Source organism: Lotus japonicus, chromosome 1 (assembly GCF_012489685.1).
Source record: "Lotus japonicus ecotype B-129 chromosome 1, LjGifu_v1.2".
NCBI lineage: Eukaryota > Viridiplantae > Streptophyta > Magnoliopsida > Fabales > Fabaceae > Lotus > Lotus japonicus.
Genome location: NC_080041.1, coordinates 89,659,168 through 89,677,160, shown reverse-complemented (window position 1 = coordinate 89,677,160; position 17,993 = coordinate 89,659,168). Strand labels below are relative to the sequence as shown.

General features: G+C 35.2%; 2 protein-coding genes and 2 pseudogenes across 2 annotated transcripts; 2 read left to right on the top strand and 2 right to left on the bottom strand.

Moving 5' to 3' along the window:
- Positions 1 to 2,498: 2,498 nt before the first annotated feature.
- Positions 2,499 to 3,741, bottom strand: LOC130727624 (ribonuclease S-1-like). The gene is made up of 2 exons (XM_057578818.1): positions 3,460 to 3,741; positions 2,499 to 3,111 (listed from the first exon to the last, which is right to left on the bottom strand). The coding sequence occupies exons 1-2, from the start codon at positions 3,703 to 3,705 to the stop codon at positions 3,028 to 3,030; spliced, it is 330 nt and encodes a 109-aa protein (XP_057434801.1). The 5' UTR covers positions 3,706 to 3,741; the 3' UTR covers positions 2,499 to 3,027.
- Positions 3,742 to 5,995: 2,254 nt separating this feature from the next.
- LOC130727626 (tocopherol cyclase, chloroplastic-like) lies at positions 5,996 to 11,481 on the top strand (annotated as a pseudogene).
- Positions 11,482 to 12,919: 1,438 nt separating this feature from the next.
- LOC130727615 (uncharacterized) lies at positions 12,920 to 15,477 on the top strand. Its single transcript, XM_057578804.1, has 5 exons — positions 12,920 to 13,212; positions 13,353 to 13,420; positions 13,665 to 13,820; positions 13,969 to 14,208; positions 15,006 to 15,477. The coding sequence occupies exons 1-5, from the start codon at positions 12,984 to 12,986 to the stop codon at positions 15,369 to 15,371; spliced, it is 1,059 nt and encodes a 352-aa protein (XP_057434787.1). The 5' UTR covers positions 12,920 to 12,983; the 3' UTR covers positions 15,372 to 15,477.
- A 1,706-nt stretch (positions 15,478 to 17,183) lies between these two features.
- On the bottom strand, positions 17,184 to 17,914 carry LOC130711124 (protein NRT1/ PTR FAMILY 1.2-like; annotated as a pseudogene).
- Positions 17,915 to 17,993: the final 79 nt, after the last annotated feature.

The following is a 17,993-nucleotide window of genomic DNA, read 5'->3' as shown; positions in this document are numbered from 1 at the left end:
ATACTATACTTTCGTATACCTCACGTTATATGTTAAAAAAGTTCACGGGGACGAACAATTTGCACGTATAAATGAGGATGTTGAGATTTATAGTTGACAAACTTTTAAGTAAGGGGTAACATACGCACAGTCTAGGATTATCTGGAGTTTAATTGCATGTTTCAATTTAAATGGGGAGGAACATTTTTTGTTTTAACATTTTAACAATGACAATATAATGACACAAAACCTATCATTGATTATAATTCTAAGACAACAAGAATCGGTTTAGGCTCACTCGAATATGGAAGTAGGAAATGGGGGGCTGAGATCCTCTCCAGTGAAATCCTCTCAAGTTTTCTCCAATGGACATTTGTGTTTGGACCGCCACAAAATGTTTCCAGCTGCCACAAAGTCTGTCAATTTTTTCAGCAATGAATTTCACTGGAGAGGATCCGGACCCGGAAATGGGTGATTTTGGTGGAGGGATAGGATGTCCATTGCAATGAAATTCTAAAACTGTGTTCTTAGGAGCTGTACTAAGAAACCTTAATATAAATGTGTTTTTTTTGCTTTCATTATGCTCTCAATTGATTCATTGATACCCACAATTTGTGAAGATAGATCCATTTTGTTGAAAACAAACATATATACATTTTAAAAATGTTTTTTTAACTAAAACAATGTGTCGAAATGATGTACAAGAATAATAATTAGATTTCTAATTCTTAATATTAAGTAAAGTTAAGGAATTATTGATAATGAGATGGATTGCCACGAAACTTACTGTTATTCAGAAAAATCAATTTGTCAAAAGTCCATGTTCATTTTACTATCTAAAACAACTGCATATATCATGGGGTCATGATGAGGCCGCTAGATAGCAAAATAATTTGCAGTGTAAGTTTTTGGCTATACTTTTAGGCTTGACTTTTCCTACATCTTCTATTTTTATTTTTATTTTTGTATATCTTTCATACCCGGCCTACTAAATATAATGTTGGAACATATTTAAGCATTTAATTGAATTTAAGAGTATTAAATTATCCTTAACCAGTGTCCTTAGGGCACTCATTAGCAGGATTGTTTCTATAAGTTTGGTTCCTATATTTGTATTGTCCTATGCCTGTATTTATGGATCATAGATATATGTGTCTTGTAATATTTGCTGATTGGGAGCCATTCTTCACTGTAATAAGAGTTGGTATTCTTCTCCATGGCGTGCCTTTTATTTCTCACACCAAGACATCCCTCCCTTGTTTTGCAGCATACACTGAAGATACTGAGTGTGTTGGGCTTGCTCGGCTTGGAAGCGAAGATCAGATGATAGTAGCTGGAACAATGAAGCAGTTGCAGTTGGTTGACTTTGGAGCACCTTTGCATTGCCTTGTCATAACAGGGAAGACCCATCCCTTGGGAACAGAAATGCTGGGTTTTAACAGATGCAGGACTTGGTCATTGGATCTAAAGGACCACTTTAAGTCATAAAAGACTTTTTTTCTTTGTGTTGAAGGAGGGGATTCAGATTGGACACCCCATCACAAAATCTCACACCACCATTTAGATCTCGGAGCGAGATGCGAAATCTTGTGCTAGGGTTGCCAAATCCAACTCTCTTGAATGAGCCTTTATCTTTTGTGAAACTTTTTGCTTGTGAACTAGAGGCGGCTAAAGTTTTTTTTTCTCGAAATAATCCCATCATCGAATTAAGAAGGCATATAGGCCACAATGTCAAGATCTACCAAGTTCTGAGCCACTTCTGGAACCTCCTCAACCCAAACTTGACAACCAAGGTTAGGAGCGTATCTTACAACCAAGGCTAATTGTATGACCCTTACTTGTAACTTGTTGAGTGAAATTTTTGGAGCTTTTGGGCAGAGGTACATTACAACCCAATTTATCTAGAAGGAAGTAACTTACATATCTTTTATACTAACACTGTAGAAACTCAACAAATGAGAACATGTTGCTCATAAACTCTTATTCTTGTATAGTTGTATTTCTAAGTACGTACTATTGAATCTCCCTACTGCGTTCTTTGAAAGGTTCAAACTATTTCTCACACCATTTTCTAGTTATTATGCCATGAACTCTCTTTTCTAAATTAAAATGCAGCTAAATCTCCCTCATGTGGATACACGGTCTGACTTTCAAAGTTGTAACATGAAAAGATGAGTTTAAATATCTATCGATTTACCTTGAATATAAAAGAAGTCACTTTTTAAGTGCTAATGTATCTTCATTTAATTGTGTTACATGTCATTTCATTTTCAAAGTCGCCTTCATGATTCCTATCTAAAGAAAAAGAAGAGATGGTGGAATTTCGGTGGCTAGGATCACTGCACAGTGGAGATGCAACTATTTCAAGCATCACAGCTCCTTATTTTTTTCCCCTTGTATAGCATTTATTCTTTTGTATATATGTTTTATTAATCCTATTTTTATAAAAACTAAGCTGCCTCTGATTCCTTTTTCTATGTCTGAGCTTCTTTGTAGTCCTATTATTGTTTTTTCACAACACAATTCTTGTTTGTGGAAAAATCATACATACATGTACTGAACAAAAAAATAAGCGTAAATGCTTAAATGCTTCATTCACATTCAAAACATTATTTATATATCTCGATAATCTTTACTTTATTTTATAATTGAGACACCTCTGTATCATCTCATTCCACATGCTTTATTCAAATATAGCTAGTAACATATAAATTGTCATGCTGGAAGTTTTATCATGTTGCCACAAACTGATTTTGTCTTCTGGCAATTGATGAGCTGCAATGTGATCTTATCAAAGCAGAATCGAACCTCGGCTAAAGTATCTGGCATAGTAACGGGACACGCAAGTTGAGGAGAAACATTATATGTGGACCGGAGAAGTGACAGAAACCGGTTTAATGACTTCAAAGTGTTTGGTTGAATACTGCTCAATGCCACTCGGATGTCAGAAATGGCTTCAACCCGCCACTTCAGCTTAAGAGTAGTATCAAAATAGTCCCCTTGCTGGAAACTGTCACCGTTTACCATACATGTTCCGTGCTTTTTATACTACGGCGCCCAAAACCGAAATTCATCGTCAGCCGCAAGCATATTTGGCCAATTAACGGCCAGTTGTCCTTTTAAACTAACAGTCTACAAGAATGAAAAAATCAATTAAAAGAAATGGAATCATAACAAGTTTGTGTTGTGGAGAGAGGAGAAGTGAGGTGAGAGAGGCTGCGGCTTCTTGTATATAATTTTTTTTCTTGTATATGAAATTAAGGTTGAGAAATTTTTCAGAGTTTGGGTATTATAAAATTTAAAGTATTAGAATCCAGTTCCAACTTTTTAATATAAGATATTATAAAATGAACAAAAAATATTATTTTTTTGGTCAGCCGAAGAAGCCAACAAAAAAGCAAAATAAACAAAAAAATAATCATAAAAGAAGGTGAAGTCAACAAACAGCTAGCAAACAGAAAATACAAAAGGGATACTCACTTTGGGCTCAAATCTGTTATATTTGTATTGTGGGCACTTGGGCTGGGGATTATAGTGATTTCCAGGCCACAAACCATGTATAGTAAATTTTTTGGTGAAACTTGCTACTTTTCCAGCGTCACATGTATTAACCAAACAGACAGTTGGTGTCCACTGAAGAGACAGCATCAGCATTTGATATGCAACTTGTGCTTCTCCTAGCACAATAAGAGAGAGGATAAAAATCAAGAACAGAAGATTTTTCATGCTGGACTGGTAGATGTGAGAAAACAAGATGAGAAAGTTTCAAAATGAACTGAATGAGATGATGATGACATGAGATGAGAAATGTGGGTATATATAGATTTCAAAGTTTCTTAAACTAAGCTATTACATTAAGTGAGCTTCAGCTACAAGAAATAAACTATTATAAGAATATTTATCTTCCCAACTATTATCTCATACAACTGCTCTTTGCCAATAACATTGTAGTTTACTATTTTTGTTATCACGTGTCATACATAAATACATGAATTTTTAATACTATTCAGTACAAAAAAAAAAGTGGGGTGCATGCGTGATAAACTAAAACTGCTTTATTAGTGTTAGAATTGTAAAATGAACTTTTCCTTGTTTTAATTTTTTGAAACGTGACTATATATACTAATAATAGTACTATATACTAATAATAGTGTTACTAGCGTATGTGATAGTGCGTGCATGGCATGTTAAGAAATGTCATATAATTAATTGTAGCATGTCAAACCGACTTTCCCTTCTAAAAGATGCTAAGTGATGGATCAGAAATAAATTAAGTTCTATCCACCTCATTAATGAAATCAGATAGTTTTTATTTACTTGATAGAAAAAAGTTGCCTCAAAATGATACTAGTATAATGCTCCTACAATAGATTAATGTAACATGCACTGTTCATGTAGTTTACAGTACTACTTAATTGAATTCTATCAAATTTAATTAAAATTAAAAAGGAGAATATGTAATTATTCCCTATGTGGCATATTATAATTGACTGTCAATGCACTAAAAAATAACAGCATTTTGCCGCGGTTAAAACCGCCGCAAAATACGAGTTGAGGCGGCTGGCTGGCATCACAGGTACGAGTGTCGGGAGAGCATCCTGCGACGGCTAAAAAAATCAATCATTAGAATAACTGGCAAACCATGCATTTTGCATTTTCACCAACTCTGTGTCCGGTTCTAACCACCGCAAGATGAATAATGCCATCAAATTCCCTATTCTACTAGAAATCCCCGAAACACTTTTTTTCTTTCTTCAAAATCTACTTACATAAATTCTTTCCTAAGAATTGATTTTGACTAAAATCAATTATTTACAGAATTTCAAACTTAATTAGTATGTCATTGAAGACACAAGACTCACATTTAAGTGGATTCTTGTTTTTTCAATAAGAAATAACCAACTTCAACTTTAATTTCAAATCTCATAGAGAAACAAGAAGTAAATTAACATAATTCCACATCCCAAAGTCCCGATTTTTTTCTTTGTTCCTATTCCACCATTCACCAAAAATGACTAAAATTTACTTCTTGAAGAAGTGGTCAAATGGTGGACATTGTTCACAAAACTCATTCTAAAGAATTTAGTAGCGTTTATGGCAGGAAAACGAATGTTTCAAAATGAATTGGCCGGCCACGTACTACTACTAGAAGTATCATTTACTTGTAGTTACTAAAATCTTAAAACTTGTAACAATTTAGTGATGATTCTGGGAATCATAAAATTCAAACTGTTAGGTTAAGAATGATGGTTCAGTTCATATTCAATCTCATTAAATGAAATAGCTCATTAGTTGAAAACTCATCCAATCTTCACCAAACCACACCATAACTAACTTGGTAGTTGTAGACTTTGCCATGAATTAATTACCAAAAATCCAAACTCTATTCATATCCCACGAAAACAAATTTTATAGTGCCTAACTAAAATTGGTCTAAACAACTTACATAGCGTGTAACATCACTCTCCCTATATTTGGTTTTAGTATGAGGATTATCAATATCTTATTACCAAAATTATGCATTTTTCAGATTCATTTTCAAAAAGTATTGTTCATATGAACAATCATACACTATTTTAAGCAAACATATTAACTCTTCATCAATCTTTCTACCGCTTAATGCACATAGTGGAGTGAAAGATTAGATAAGTAGATTTGTCTATGACTTTATCTCTATTTCTTTAGCTGTTAGCTTACGACATGCACTAACAATGCTTTACATACATTCCATATCTACACGTTTCTCTCTTTTTCCCTCATCAGTCAGTTACTTTACAAGAGTGTTTGAAAAAGAATTGACCCATTGGTAGTTTGGTACTACTACTAGCAATCATAAAATTCAAACTGGTACATTAAGAATTAAGATGAATGTGTTCATATTCAATCTCATTAAATGAAATAGCACATTACTTAAAAACTCATCCAATCTTAGGTAGTGTGTGACACGACTCCTTCTATATTTGTTAGTACGAGGATTATCAATTTCATTACCATCACAATACAATACAATGCACTGAAACTTGTCTATTTTGCTCTATCACTGAGTCTGTCATCATCATCATTCATTCTCATCCATGGAAACCACCAAGCTCTGGAACTCTCCACACTTTCCTTTCTCCACCACCGCCAATGCCAATGCCAATGCCAATGCCAATGCCAGACCCACACACCGCGTTTCTCTCAAACTTCCATTTCCATCAACACCACCACCACCACCACCTTCCCGCCTCCACGTAGCTCCCATTGCGTACTCGCCAACACCACCCAATCGAGACCTTCGAACCCCTCATAGCGGGTAGGTTTTCATTTTATACTGTTCTATTGATTTCAATTCATGAATGAATGAATTGATTGATGATTGTTGTTGTTTAGGTACCATTTTGATGGTTCAGCTCGGAAATTCTTTGAGGGTTGGTACTTCAAGGTGTCGATTCCGGAGCGGAGGCAGAGTTTCTGCTTCATGTATTCGGTGGAGAATCCTGCGTTTCCCAACCCATTGACGCCTTTGGAATTGGTTCAATATGGACCTAGGTTTACTGGTGTTGGGGCTCAGATTCTTGGTGCTGATGATAACTACATTTGCCAATACACTCCACAATCAAACAACTTCTGGGGGAGTAAGCATTTTTTTCACTTTCTTCTTTAAATTGGTAAAAAAATATAACTTGTTTTTATGTGAATTGTAAAATGCCTGATCATGTTCTGTGGATTTGAACTTAAAAGTTGATTTTTTTGAATGTATAGGTAGGCATGAACTCGTATTGGGGAACACTTTCGTGGCGAAACCAAATTCAAAACCTCCAAACAAGGAGGTTCCTCCTCAGGTTTGTATACTAACTGTTGAACTGCTAGTAGCTGTTACCTTTAGAATCCTTTGGAATTTCAGTGTTGATTTTTTTTTTTATTCTTGAGGTGGTTGGTTGTTCAGTTTCAGTTTTTGTGATGTATGTTTGTTGAGTTTTAGGTGATTCTTTTTGGATGGCTTTCATTTTTTTTTTCTTCTTGTTAGAGTTATGCAGTGTGATACTCTCTTTATGTCTTACATTGGTTTTAATTTAAATGCTAGAATTGTGTAGTTTGATACTTCTCACAAGTCCCACATTACATGTTATACATATGCTGTGAGCCTTGTAAACCTTTTCTACATACAAACATCAATAAAACTGGTCTTTCGAGCTGTGGACATAGGTACATACACTGCGTGCCTAGCCACATTATATTGTGTGTCCTTTATCTTCTTGATTCTGAAAGATAAGAGGGTTGTTTGTAATAGGAGAAACTTTATCAGCCCTCGTGAGGGAAGAAACTAGATGACATGAAGTAAGCAGATAGGGAGTTGTTAGATTGACAGAATCTTGGAATTATTAGATTTACATTGGCTAAGAATGTCACGTTCAGCATTGTCAATGAGAAAATTACTTTAAGTTTGATGAAGGTGTTATCTAATATGTAGAAAAATCCATATGCTGCAAACAAAGTACACCTGATGCGCTGATTATTCGATGGGAGTAGATAATTTTGTGACTGATCACATTAATGAGTTCAATACAATTCTGGTTCTGCATTATTAAATACGAAAAGCAGAGGGAGGAGCAGTTAAAAGGGTTAGAATTAGACCCAGGCCAAGGCAGATCAAAGTCCAAAGAGAACGGGAAATCCAAAAATAGGCAAGATATGATTTACTGGAATTATGACAAAAAGGGGTCACCTTAAAAGCCAATGCAAGGAGCCAAATAAGAGTAATAAACATAAGAAGCAGAAAAGTGATGAAAGTGAAAATGTTGCAACTAATGAAACTGCAATGTATTAAATTGTAACTTTTGACAGTCTGGTTGACTCATTGATTTTGGACTTGGTGTGTCATTCTGCACTATACCTTATTCTCATTATATCTTTGGAAAGTTTGGGAAGGTTCACCTCCAAGTCTTATAATATCATTGTAAGAGGTGATGTTGGCATTAGTACCTGTAGTGGAACCCAATGGACATAGCACAATGTCATATACATTATTTCTTTACATATAAATATGATATTTGTAGACCAGTTAGATTACATGACTGGTTATAACTTAGAGTGGGCTTCAGGAAACAAGTCTTATTCTTTGTTTCTGCTTATATATGCTTCCTATTTGTTCATTTTGTGTAGGAATTTAATAATAGAGTGCTGGAAGGTTTTCAAGTCACTCCCCTTTGGAATCAAGGTTTCATTTGCGATGATGGAAGGTGGAAGTTAGATTGCTTTTTAAGTATTGGATTCTCTGGTTAATTTTTTTTCTTACTTGACAGTTGACACAAATTTTAATTATAGGTCAAATTATGTAGAAACAGTAAAGACGGCTCGTTGGGAATATAGTACACGCCCTGTATATGGATGGGGTGATGTTGGGTCCACACAGAAGTCTACTGCTGGCTGGCTTGCAGCTTTTCCTGTTTTTGAGCCACATTGGCAAATATGCATGGGTGGTGGATTGTCAACAGGCATGTGCTAGTTGTTCAGCTATTCGCTATTCAATCTTTTATTTATATCATGGTCTTGAATCCTACATTTACTTTTATTTCTGAACTGAAACATAATAATTTTCTTTGAACAATTATTTTGAATCTATCACGGCACTGACGGCAGTATACTACTAATGTATTTTGCCGATTGACATTTAGAGCCAGTTTGGATAAACTTCTTAATAAGCATTTATGGAGAAAGAAATTTAGAATGATCTTACAGTAACTGAGTCAAACCCAACTTTTGCACCTTAAGTTTTCAGAAACTCCTTCATTTAACCTCCATGAGACCTGCCTCTAACTTTGTAAGGTTTTTTTTTTTCGTAAATTAAGAACCAATTACTTATTTTAGTAAAAAAGTTCCCATAAACTAGAAGCTTTCCAAACTGGGCCTTAATGCATATTTGGAAACCCAACTTGTTTTCATGTTAAATGAGAATTGCTTCTGATTGACGTGTAGAGCACAAATTTCTCTTTCTTGCTTCTACTTGGGAGAATTGATTTTGAATAAATGTAAAACTGATCCCAACAAGCTATTAGTCACCTGCTACCTACAAAATATTACACGTCGATAATAGTCATGCTGAAAGGATATATAATCATTTCTAGAACCATGGGGTGAATCAGGAAGGGGGGAGTATAATGCTATTTACACTTACAATGTCAATTTTGGACTAAGATTGGATTACTAGGCTCATATTTTGGTGAAGTACTTTTATGCTTTAAGAAGTAATCACTTGCTTGCACCTTGCAGTATTTATGTTCTCTTTCATTTTTCTTATATTAATATTGAATCTCAGGTTGGATAGAGTGGGATGGCGAGAGGATTGAGTTTGAAAATGCCCCATCTTATTCAGAAAAGAACTGGGGCGGAGGATTCCCAAGAAAGTGGTTTTGGGTAAGTAATATTTTTATTCATGAAAGTATATCTTCTAAAGTTCATTAGCACATCAATTCCCTAGTTTGCTATGAATCTTAAGCCGTTGCTGATTGTATGCAATCAATTGCAAACCTTGTCTATTGAAAATTATGGTTAGAATGTTTTATTTCTTCAGCATTATGTTTTATACTTCTAGAAAAATCAATTGTCTGTTAACAAGCTATAGACAGCAAGCACATAAATCATGCTTCATTAGGCCTTGGAGACTGCAGGAGATGGAGTCCTTTTGTATTGTTATGTTGACATTCAATTATTCTCACCTTTGTTTGGATCAGTGTCTGTGCTTTTATATTTTTATGCATCTCAAATTGTTAATGTTTCATGCAGGTTCAATGTAATGTTTTTGAAGGTGAGGGTGCTAGTGGAGAAATTGCACTTACAGCTGCTGGTGGATTGAGGCAAATTCCTGGGATAACCGAGACCTTCGAAAATGCTGCACTGGTACCTTCATAAAGCATTTGGCTATAAATTTGATTCATTTCATAAATTTATTACACCAGGAAATAAATTTAAGACTACCTCTGAAATAAATGGTGCTAGTCACGGAAACATTTGTCCGCTGCTTAAAATCATGAGTGATGAAAAGAGTGATGTTAATATTTTGTATGAAGTGGTTTAATTAGATTGGTATTTCTTCTGAAATGTTCTAATTTGTATATCTAATGGTAGATGGTGCTTTCTTTCGTTTCACGGTGTGGTTATAAAATAAAAAAAGAATTTATGTTCTTCTTGTAAGATTTTTAGGGGTCTATTTGCCATCTTCTTTTGTTCACTGCATGCCATTAATCGTCCTCCTCTTGTTGTTATTATTATTATGATTGACTTTTCTTAATTTTTCTAATCGTTAACTGGGAAGTCACTCCTTGGGGTTATTGGTTTATGTCTGCAGACAATGGCAGTTATCTGGTAATTATATCTTTCTAATCACATTTTGTTTTTGCTGGTGGTCAAAAGCAATATTGCATACACACACGTGTTGTGGGTGGGGCATTGTAGTTTTTCATCTCATTTGAACTTATTACTTATCAATATATAAACTATGGAGGCCTATTTGTTTTTAGAAAAAGTTTTAGTTTTCATTTCCAGTTTTTACTTTTAACTACTTTTTCTCACTTTGTTTCAAATTTCCTCAACAAAACTGAAAAAAAGAAAATGGAAACAAAGTGAAATTTTTATAATTAAAATTAAGAGTATGAAATAAAAATAGAAATAGAACCCAAACAAATCCTAAATTTATGCTTTCTGCAACTTAGTTGAACTTCTCAATCCAGGAGAAAAATAATAATTTGATGGGACTTCTTTTGGCAAATGACATGACACATGAGTGTGTTTGTATTTACGTTCAAGTTGGTCAAAAACTCATTCACTCCAACGACGCAAGAGACATGACACATTTAAACTGCCTTGTAATGTACGCTAACAGAAATCCGAGCACACTATTGTGGCAGGTTGAATTAGAAGCAAAAACAGATGATCCTGGTACTCCATTGCGTGCGCCAACATCAGAAGCAGGCCTTTCACAAGCTTGTAAAGACACATGTTTCGGAGTTCTAACATTGAAAATATGGGAACGAAGATATGATGGCAGCAAGGGGAAGGTGACTTGTTATTTGCACACATAAATTGTTCTTAGATTCAATGTTTGATGGAACATGTTAATGAAATGTTTGGTAAATGGCAGATCATATTGGACGTTTCAAGTGACATGGATGCTCTAGAAGTTGGAAGAGGTCCATGGTTTAGCACTTGGAAAGGCAAGACGACAATGCCACCAGTCATTGGCCCTGCTCTTGGATTACCGGTAGATCTAGATGGCATTTTTAATGCTGTTCCTCTGTTTAAACCACCTGGTTTGTGATCAATTGGTTTATATCTTTCTTTCAGTTTGATTTGAAGTTTGTATAAACTCTCTCTTATAGCATGTTTGGTTTCATGGGTGGAATGATCCATAATCACCTCTAGTTAGAAGCCATAAGTTTTAGTAGTTTGTAAGTAATCATATATAAATTATGTCAACTTGTGAAGCCAAACAGCCATTTAGTGAAGGCAGGTATTCAGAGAAAGGTTCAATGTTTATATATAGAAAGATCAAAATGAAAAGAATTATCTGTTTACAATAAGTTTTATTAATATAAAAGATCAAAAATTAAGAAGAAAAAAAAAATAAAATTAAGAAAATAATAATAATAATAAGTCCCTTAACAAGAGGTTATCTAACTCAGCGTCTGAAGAATCAAAACACTCGAACTCTAGACAACGCACCACATGTACCAAGCTTCATGAGCACGTTCACTGCAATGTTGCAACCCCCGTCGGATCCTGTTAGTGACAATTGTTCAACCCATGGTCGGTAATGTCAGAATATCAAGCCTTTGATCAACACAGTCAACCTTCCTTCTGGACAACCTTCCTTGTATATAAAATTTTAACAGTGTCTATGATAAAAAAGTCCCTCAGATATTTATTTAATCATAAATAGTTGTTAAAATTTATAATTTTTTATAGCCATAAATTAAACAATAGAAGTAAGTAATACAACTCGTGCGACACATGGTGCAAATATAATAAACATGGGTCGCATCGCCTTTGAAAATACGGTATCACCCATAAGATTCGGTCAATAGAAAACTCCTCAAAAAAAATTGGTTCATTTAGTATATAGTATTTGGGATTTGGGAATGATTTATATCTCATCCCACATGGCATTAAGGAATCTAAACGTGTTTGGAATGAGTTAAATTAAAATGTGATTATATGGCTTTATTTTACTTTAGTCCACACCAGCAGAGACAACAATTGCAGCTTATGCTTTGGATTAGTAGAAGCTGATCTCCTTGAACATCTAATCCTTATTGAGAGAAATCTATTTACTTAATGTGATTTTTAAACCTTAAGAGGATTAGACTCATAACTAACTTTGTATTGTAGTTACCTAATTGGATATAGTATTTTACCGATTGAAATTTGATTCAAATTCATATCTTTTGTTATATAAGGATATATAAAATTATTGTACTATAGATTTATCCAGCTGTGTTTCAAGTAGGCCACATGTTTCACGAAATAAATAATGAGAGAGAGAGGGGTTCCACCATATCATCACTTTTGAGCTAACTCGATCCACATTTGATGATCTCTTGGTCAATGATCTAAAATGGTCTTTGCAATTGAATTAATTTGCTAAAACTTCGGGTAAAAAATGTAATATTTTATATATCACCTAAAGTTTTGGTCCTTAATGGCATGTGATATATTTAACATGAGATGAAATGTAATGGTTAGTTAATGAGTTTTGATTCGTTTACCATATCATTTTTACAGCAAATATCTGCATTTCGTGGTGATTTATGACCGTCACAAACTACAATTAACCGGTGTACACGAATTGTTTTTTAATTATTATATCAAAAGGATGGTGCGTTGTATCCAATTATATGCAGACCCTTTTTTTTTGTATAAATTCCAACCAGCAATAGGTCCTCCATTTCTCAAGTCCCCACCTCCCTCCCTCTCTCCCTCTTCCTCTCCCTCTCTGTTGGGCGTGTTGTGTGTTTGGGTGGATAAAGATGGTAGGTGGTAGGAGAATCTTGTCCATGTTTCTTGTGGCATTTATGTGGATTAATGCCCAATATGCATTTGTAAGTTGTACTTTGACACCACAAGTGCAAAGAAAAATTGCTAGAGCCAATCAAAAGGGACCTTATCTTGGTTTGATCATACCAAATACTTTTGAACTAGACCCTCTTCTTCAGAATTCAGACTACACTCCAAGTAAACTCACCATAGACTTTGCTGGTAAGTGCCCTGTAATTTGACTATATTATTAATACACTTATGATTATAATTATGATGTTTAATGTATATGTTTTTTGGTACGAAAAAAGCTATTACATCAATTATTGATACTTTCCATTTTTTACAATTTTTTAATGAAGGAAGGAGATTTCGATTTGGAGCCATTGGCCACAAGCCTGTTATACTGGTCATGACAGGAATGGGCATGGTACACTTTTCTAATTTTTTAATTTTAGGCTATGATTAGACTCGTTAGTACAAACGCATTTTAATACTCTTGTTGTGAGGAAACATTTCTTATGGACTGTGATTAAAATTCGTTCTAGTTACACAAACTTTGTTGTACACAATCTTTGGATTCACTTTTAATCTTTTCAGAATCACTTCTATTTTCATAAATTTATAGTTGGGGGTTATTAATTAATGATTGGAATATTTTTGGAAACATAAAGATAAATGCAGGTGTAACTACTCAGCTTCTATTAAGCTTTTTCACAGTTGAAGGAGTGGTGCACTACGGTGTTGCTGGAAATGCAAACACATCCTTGCATATTGGAGATGTAGCCATTCCTCAATATTGGGCTCATTTAGCACTTTGGAGTTGGCAGGTATTTAGATTACCAAAATTCTAATAGTATTTTTTTGCTCAATTGCACTTTGTGTCCATCTATCACGATTGTACAATTTGGATTGCTGAGGTTTACAACAGACGATTTTGGTTCTGTAGTTTTTTGACTGGTTATTTGTATTGTGCAGAGGTATGGGCAAGGGCCTAATGATTCGTTACCCTTTGACTTCACAAAGGAAGTAGGATACTTAGAATTTGCCAATTTCACCTCAAACTCATCTTCAAGTGTTGACAGTGATAACCTACTCAACAATATCTGGTACGAACCAGAAGAAGTTTTTCCAGTTGATGGCATTCCAGAAGAAACCAAATATGCTCTTTGGGTCCCTGTAGATTCCAAGTACTACCACATTGCTAAAAAACTCAAGGCAAGTTAGAGAAACTTTACCATCTACTCATAAATCATATTTTTACTATTAATATTTAGTATACATTGCTTATAATTTATATCTTATGTGCTAAAATTAATTTACAATAACTTTTTTTTGAACTTTTGAACAAGACTTTTCTTGATGGATGGTACATATATCATTTAAATTATTCTGATATTTAGTAAGGTTATAACTTTGTCTTCTTCTGGAAATGAAATTGTTTGGTGCTCCTTGCCTCCGGTGGTGGTGTGTGGCTTTGATTGGCTTAGCTTGTGAGATAAAGCAGCATTAAAACGACATGTTGTGCACCTGTAGATGATAATATAACGCTCCAGTCAGTGTGAGAGTAAGAGAGTGTCAAAGTTTTGCATAATGAACAAAGTGTTGTGTAAATGAACGACTATATCTGGGTCTATAAGCTCAGAGTCTATATTAGCTGTTTTTACAAGTCGTTGAGAAGCCTCATAAATAGTCTTCAGAGAGCAAGGTTGCACATGGGCCACCTTGCTTATTTATTAATAGGGTTGTCGTGCGACCAATCAACCTTAGCTAGGATGAGATATTTCTTAATTAAGTCATCTAGTCCGTTCGTACAACACTCACTCATTTTTTGTGTCTTTGAACTAGTTGAGACATCATTGGGCCTTTTAGGCCAACTGAGACACTTTGTCTTTTACTACTAGTGAAACCCAAAAAGATTTGAAGTCATGATTTAGCAAGATGGTGTTGTGTTAACTACTCAATTACTTTTATGGTATAAACATGTGGTTAATTAAGTTTTGTGATGTGTTCAGGGGTTGAAGCTAAAGGCGTGCATAAACTCAACGACATGCTTGTCCACAATACCAAAGGTGGAACTTGTTGATAGAGGAACAAGTGCGAGCATCTACCTAGACAATGTAGCATACCGAACCTTCCTCTACAACAAATTCCATGTGAGCCCAGTGGACATGGAAAGTGCATCAGTGGCCCTTATATGTTTGCAACAAAGAGTACCATTCATTGTTTTCAGGGCTCTCTCCGACTTGGCCGGTGGCGGCTCTGCCCAGTCTAATGAAGCTGATACTTTCGCATCACTCGCTGCCACTAACTCTGTCAAGGTGGTTGCTGAGTTTGTTAAGCTCTTGTCACTCCACCGCAAGAGGTGGAACATGTTATAGCAAGTTATCATAAATTAATTTTTTTTCTGTTTAAATAATGAGTGATTGTTTCCGGTTTGATAAAAGTTTCACATTTGATTATTATCTATGAAAATAGTTTCAAGGACAGCTAACCCTACAAGAATATGAATTTTTCCATGACTAGAAATACTTTTTAAATTGCAATAAAAGATAGCAGTTGTTTGAAATATAAATAAGTTACACTTGAAAATGCCACTTTGAGTATGCCTGGGAAAAACTGACTAACTGATAAATTAGTTGTAACTATTTTTTAAGGCTGAAAGGACATATAGAAGATTAGTAAGTTCTTGAGTACACTTCACTCAAGTAGGCAATATAAGAAAGGAAATTAATCTTTGTCAATTACAGCTCATAGCACATTTGACCTGATGTGCACTTGCTTTGGCAAGAAATCTGCAAACTGATTCGTTAGCCTCTTGAGCATAATGAAGATTTTCCAAGGTTTTGCAAAATTGTTATTCACCTACTCAACTGCCAAAGTAGAATCGCTTTCGGTCACAATATTTCTAAGGCTAAATTAATGGAAGAAAAGGAGAGCATTTTGGATGGCGAAGATTTCAGCTTCATAAACTCATGCATGCTCAACTGGTTTTTGAGAAGCACCTAACACTTCTCCCTTCCCATTTCTCAATACTTCTCATCCCACTAAGTCCTCAAAAGCGTGCATAAGGTTCCAATGTGTTTGCATCAACCTTGTAGCCACACAATACTGATTTTGGATAGTTTAATTTCAACCTGGATACAACAAAAAGCCTTCCTGAGCATCCAACATCACCTATACTTGAATTTAACCTGCTTCACGGAAAATGAGTGTATCATCTGAGAACGATAACGAATTTACAATCTTAATCCCTTTAAAATTGTCATCTAACAACAAGTTGTTCACCCTAAACCACGGGAGTCCCAAGATCAGAGCGTAAAGTCCAAGCTTAGGTCATGATTAACGTTAGAGTGAATATGATGTTCCCCTTTGCCCTTGATGGAAGGGGTCTCGAGAAGAAAGGGCTTTTGAACAGGTATTTGTAATCAAAAGTCTTGCTCACACTATCGGTCGGGTCATCATATCGTGAAGACGCAGGAGGGACACAACCCTTCAAGCTCTCAAGCGTGTTTGCTTGTTGGGCTTATGAGTGATCATATGTGACCAGGTCATCATATCGTGATGACTCGGGAGGGACATAATTGATTCAGCATGCACGAAAGACCATTAGAACAAAGATTGAACAATAATGGAGAGAGGGGGTTCCCTTGGCTGAGTCCTTTTTCAGCCAGGAAAAAATAAGTAGTAGTTTCATTAACTAGGACAGCCAAGGAAGAAATACAACTACAAGTCTTTTGTCTATAAATTTTTTCTTTCCTCATAATATATGCAATATTCCTCTAATGATGAGATTTTATATCAATATTTACTCATCTTATTTACTTATTGCACCAAGCATAAGTTCCTTATTGACAAGAAATAGAATTATAATAAAGCCTACTAGGTTAAAACTTCCAAAGATGTATTAGATATACTGCAGAAGTAGAGCAAATAACAGAAACATTAATTCACCTAGCAAATTAACTTACAGGGAGCATGAGTAAAGTTGATAAACGTTTTTTTACAATATCATGAATACACGAAACAACTGTTCATTTCTTAATATTAAGAGTATAAGATGTGAATCTAGTACAATCACCAATCTAGTTACCAATCATATCCAGATACTACTTTCATTCTGGGCCTACTCTGTCATGTATCAAATAGGAACTTAGAAAATCTCAAGAACATCATCACCTGTATCTAAGATTTTACTTTCCTCTTTCCTTACAAGGACCATAAGATTTATTACAGTGAAGAAAATATACAAAATTTACAATGCTCAAAGCACAAATGAAGCCATAATAGTAGTCATAGTGACCCTTGTTTATGTTGCTTGATAGCCAAATTTCATTTCCCCTGCCTCCAGTAACAGAATCAACAGCACTCAGAACAAAACTTGCTACCAAACTTCCCACTGACATCCCAAGTCCACCAAGAGTGGAAGCCACACTAGACATAGATTGAGGAAGCTCAGTGAGAAAAAACTCATTCTGTCCGATCACATTCGCTGCCTCAGCCAATCCATCGAGGATTTCACGCGGCAAGAGCCACATAGCAGACATGTTCACCACAGCCTGAGGTTGTTATGAGTAGCCTTGCTCAATAGCTATTTTGCGTCTAACGCTCTCAACAACGGCTACTGATGCAACTGATATGCAGCTAGAAAAACGACCTACCCCCATTTTCTGTTTCGCGCCTAGGAGTGTTTGGCACACTTTTAAGTATTTAAAGTTAAAATCATAAATGTTGCAAAGGAAGCTGCAGGAACTTGAAAATTTGAAGTAATGTGGCGGTCCATAGAGGATGCCTGTAGTACCAGAAATGAACCCTGACTGACATTAACTGTTAACATGATTCCTGTTGTCCAGATTGGGATTATCTTTAGAAGTGCCTTGAGGTCTTCCACTTGATCTACTGTAGGGGATTTCCAATTATGCATGCTTTGTTGAGAAACCTAGGCAATAAAGTTTCATCTTAAGCCTCTGCTCTTGATTTATAACAAGAACACTTCACAGTAT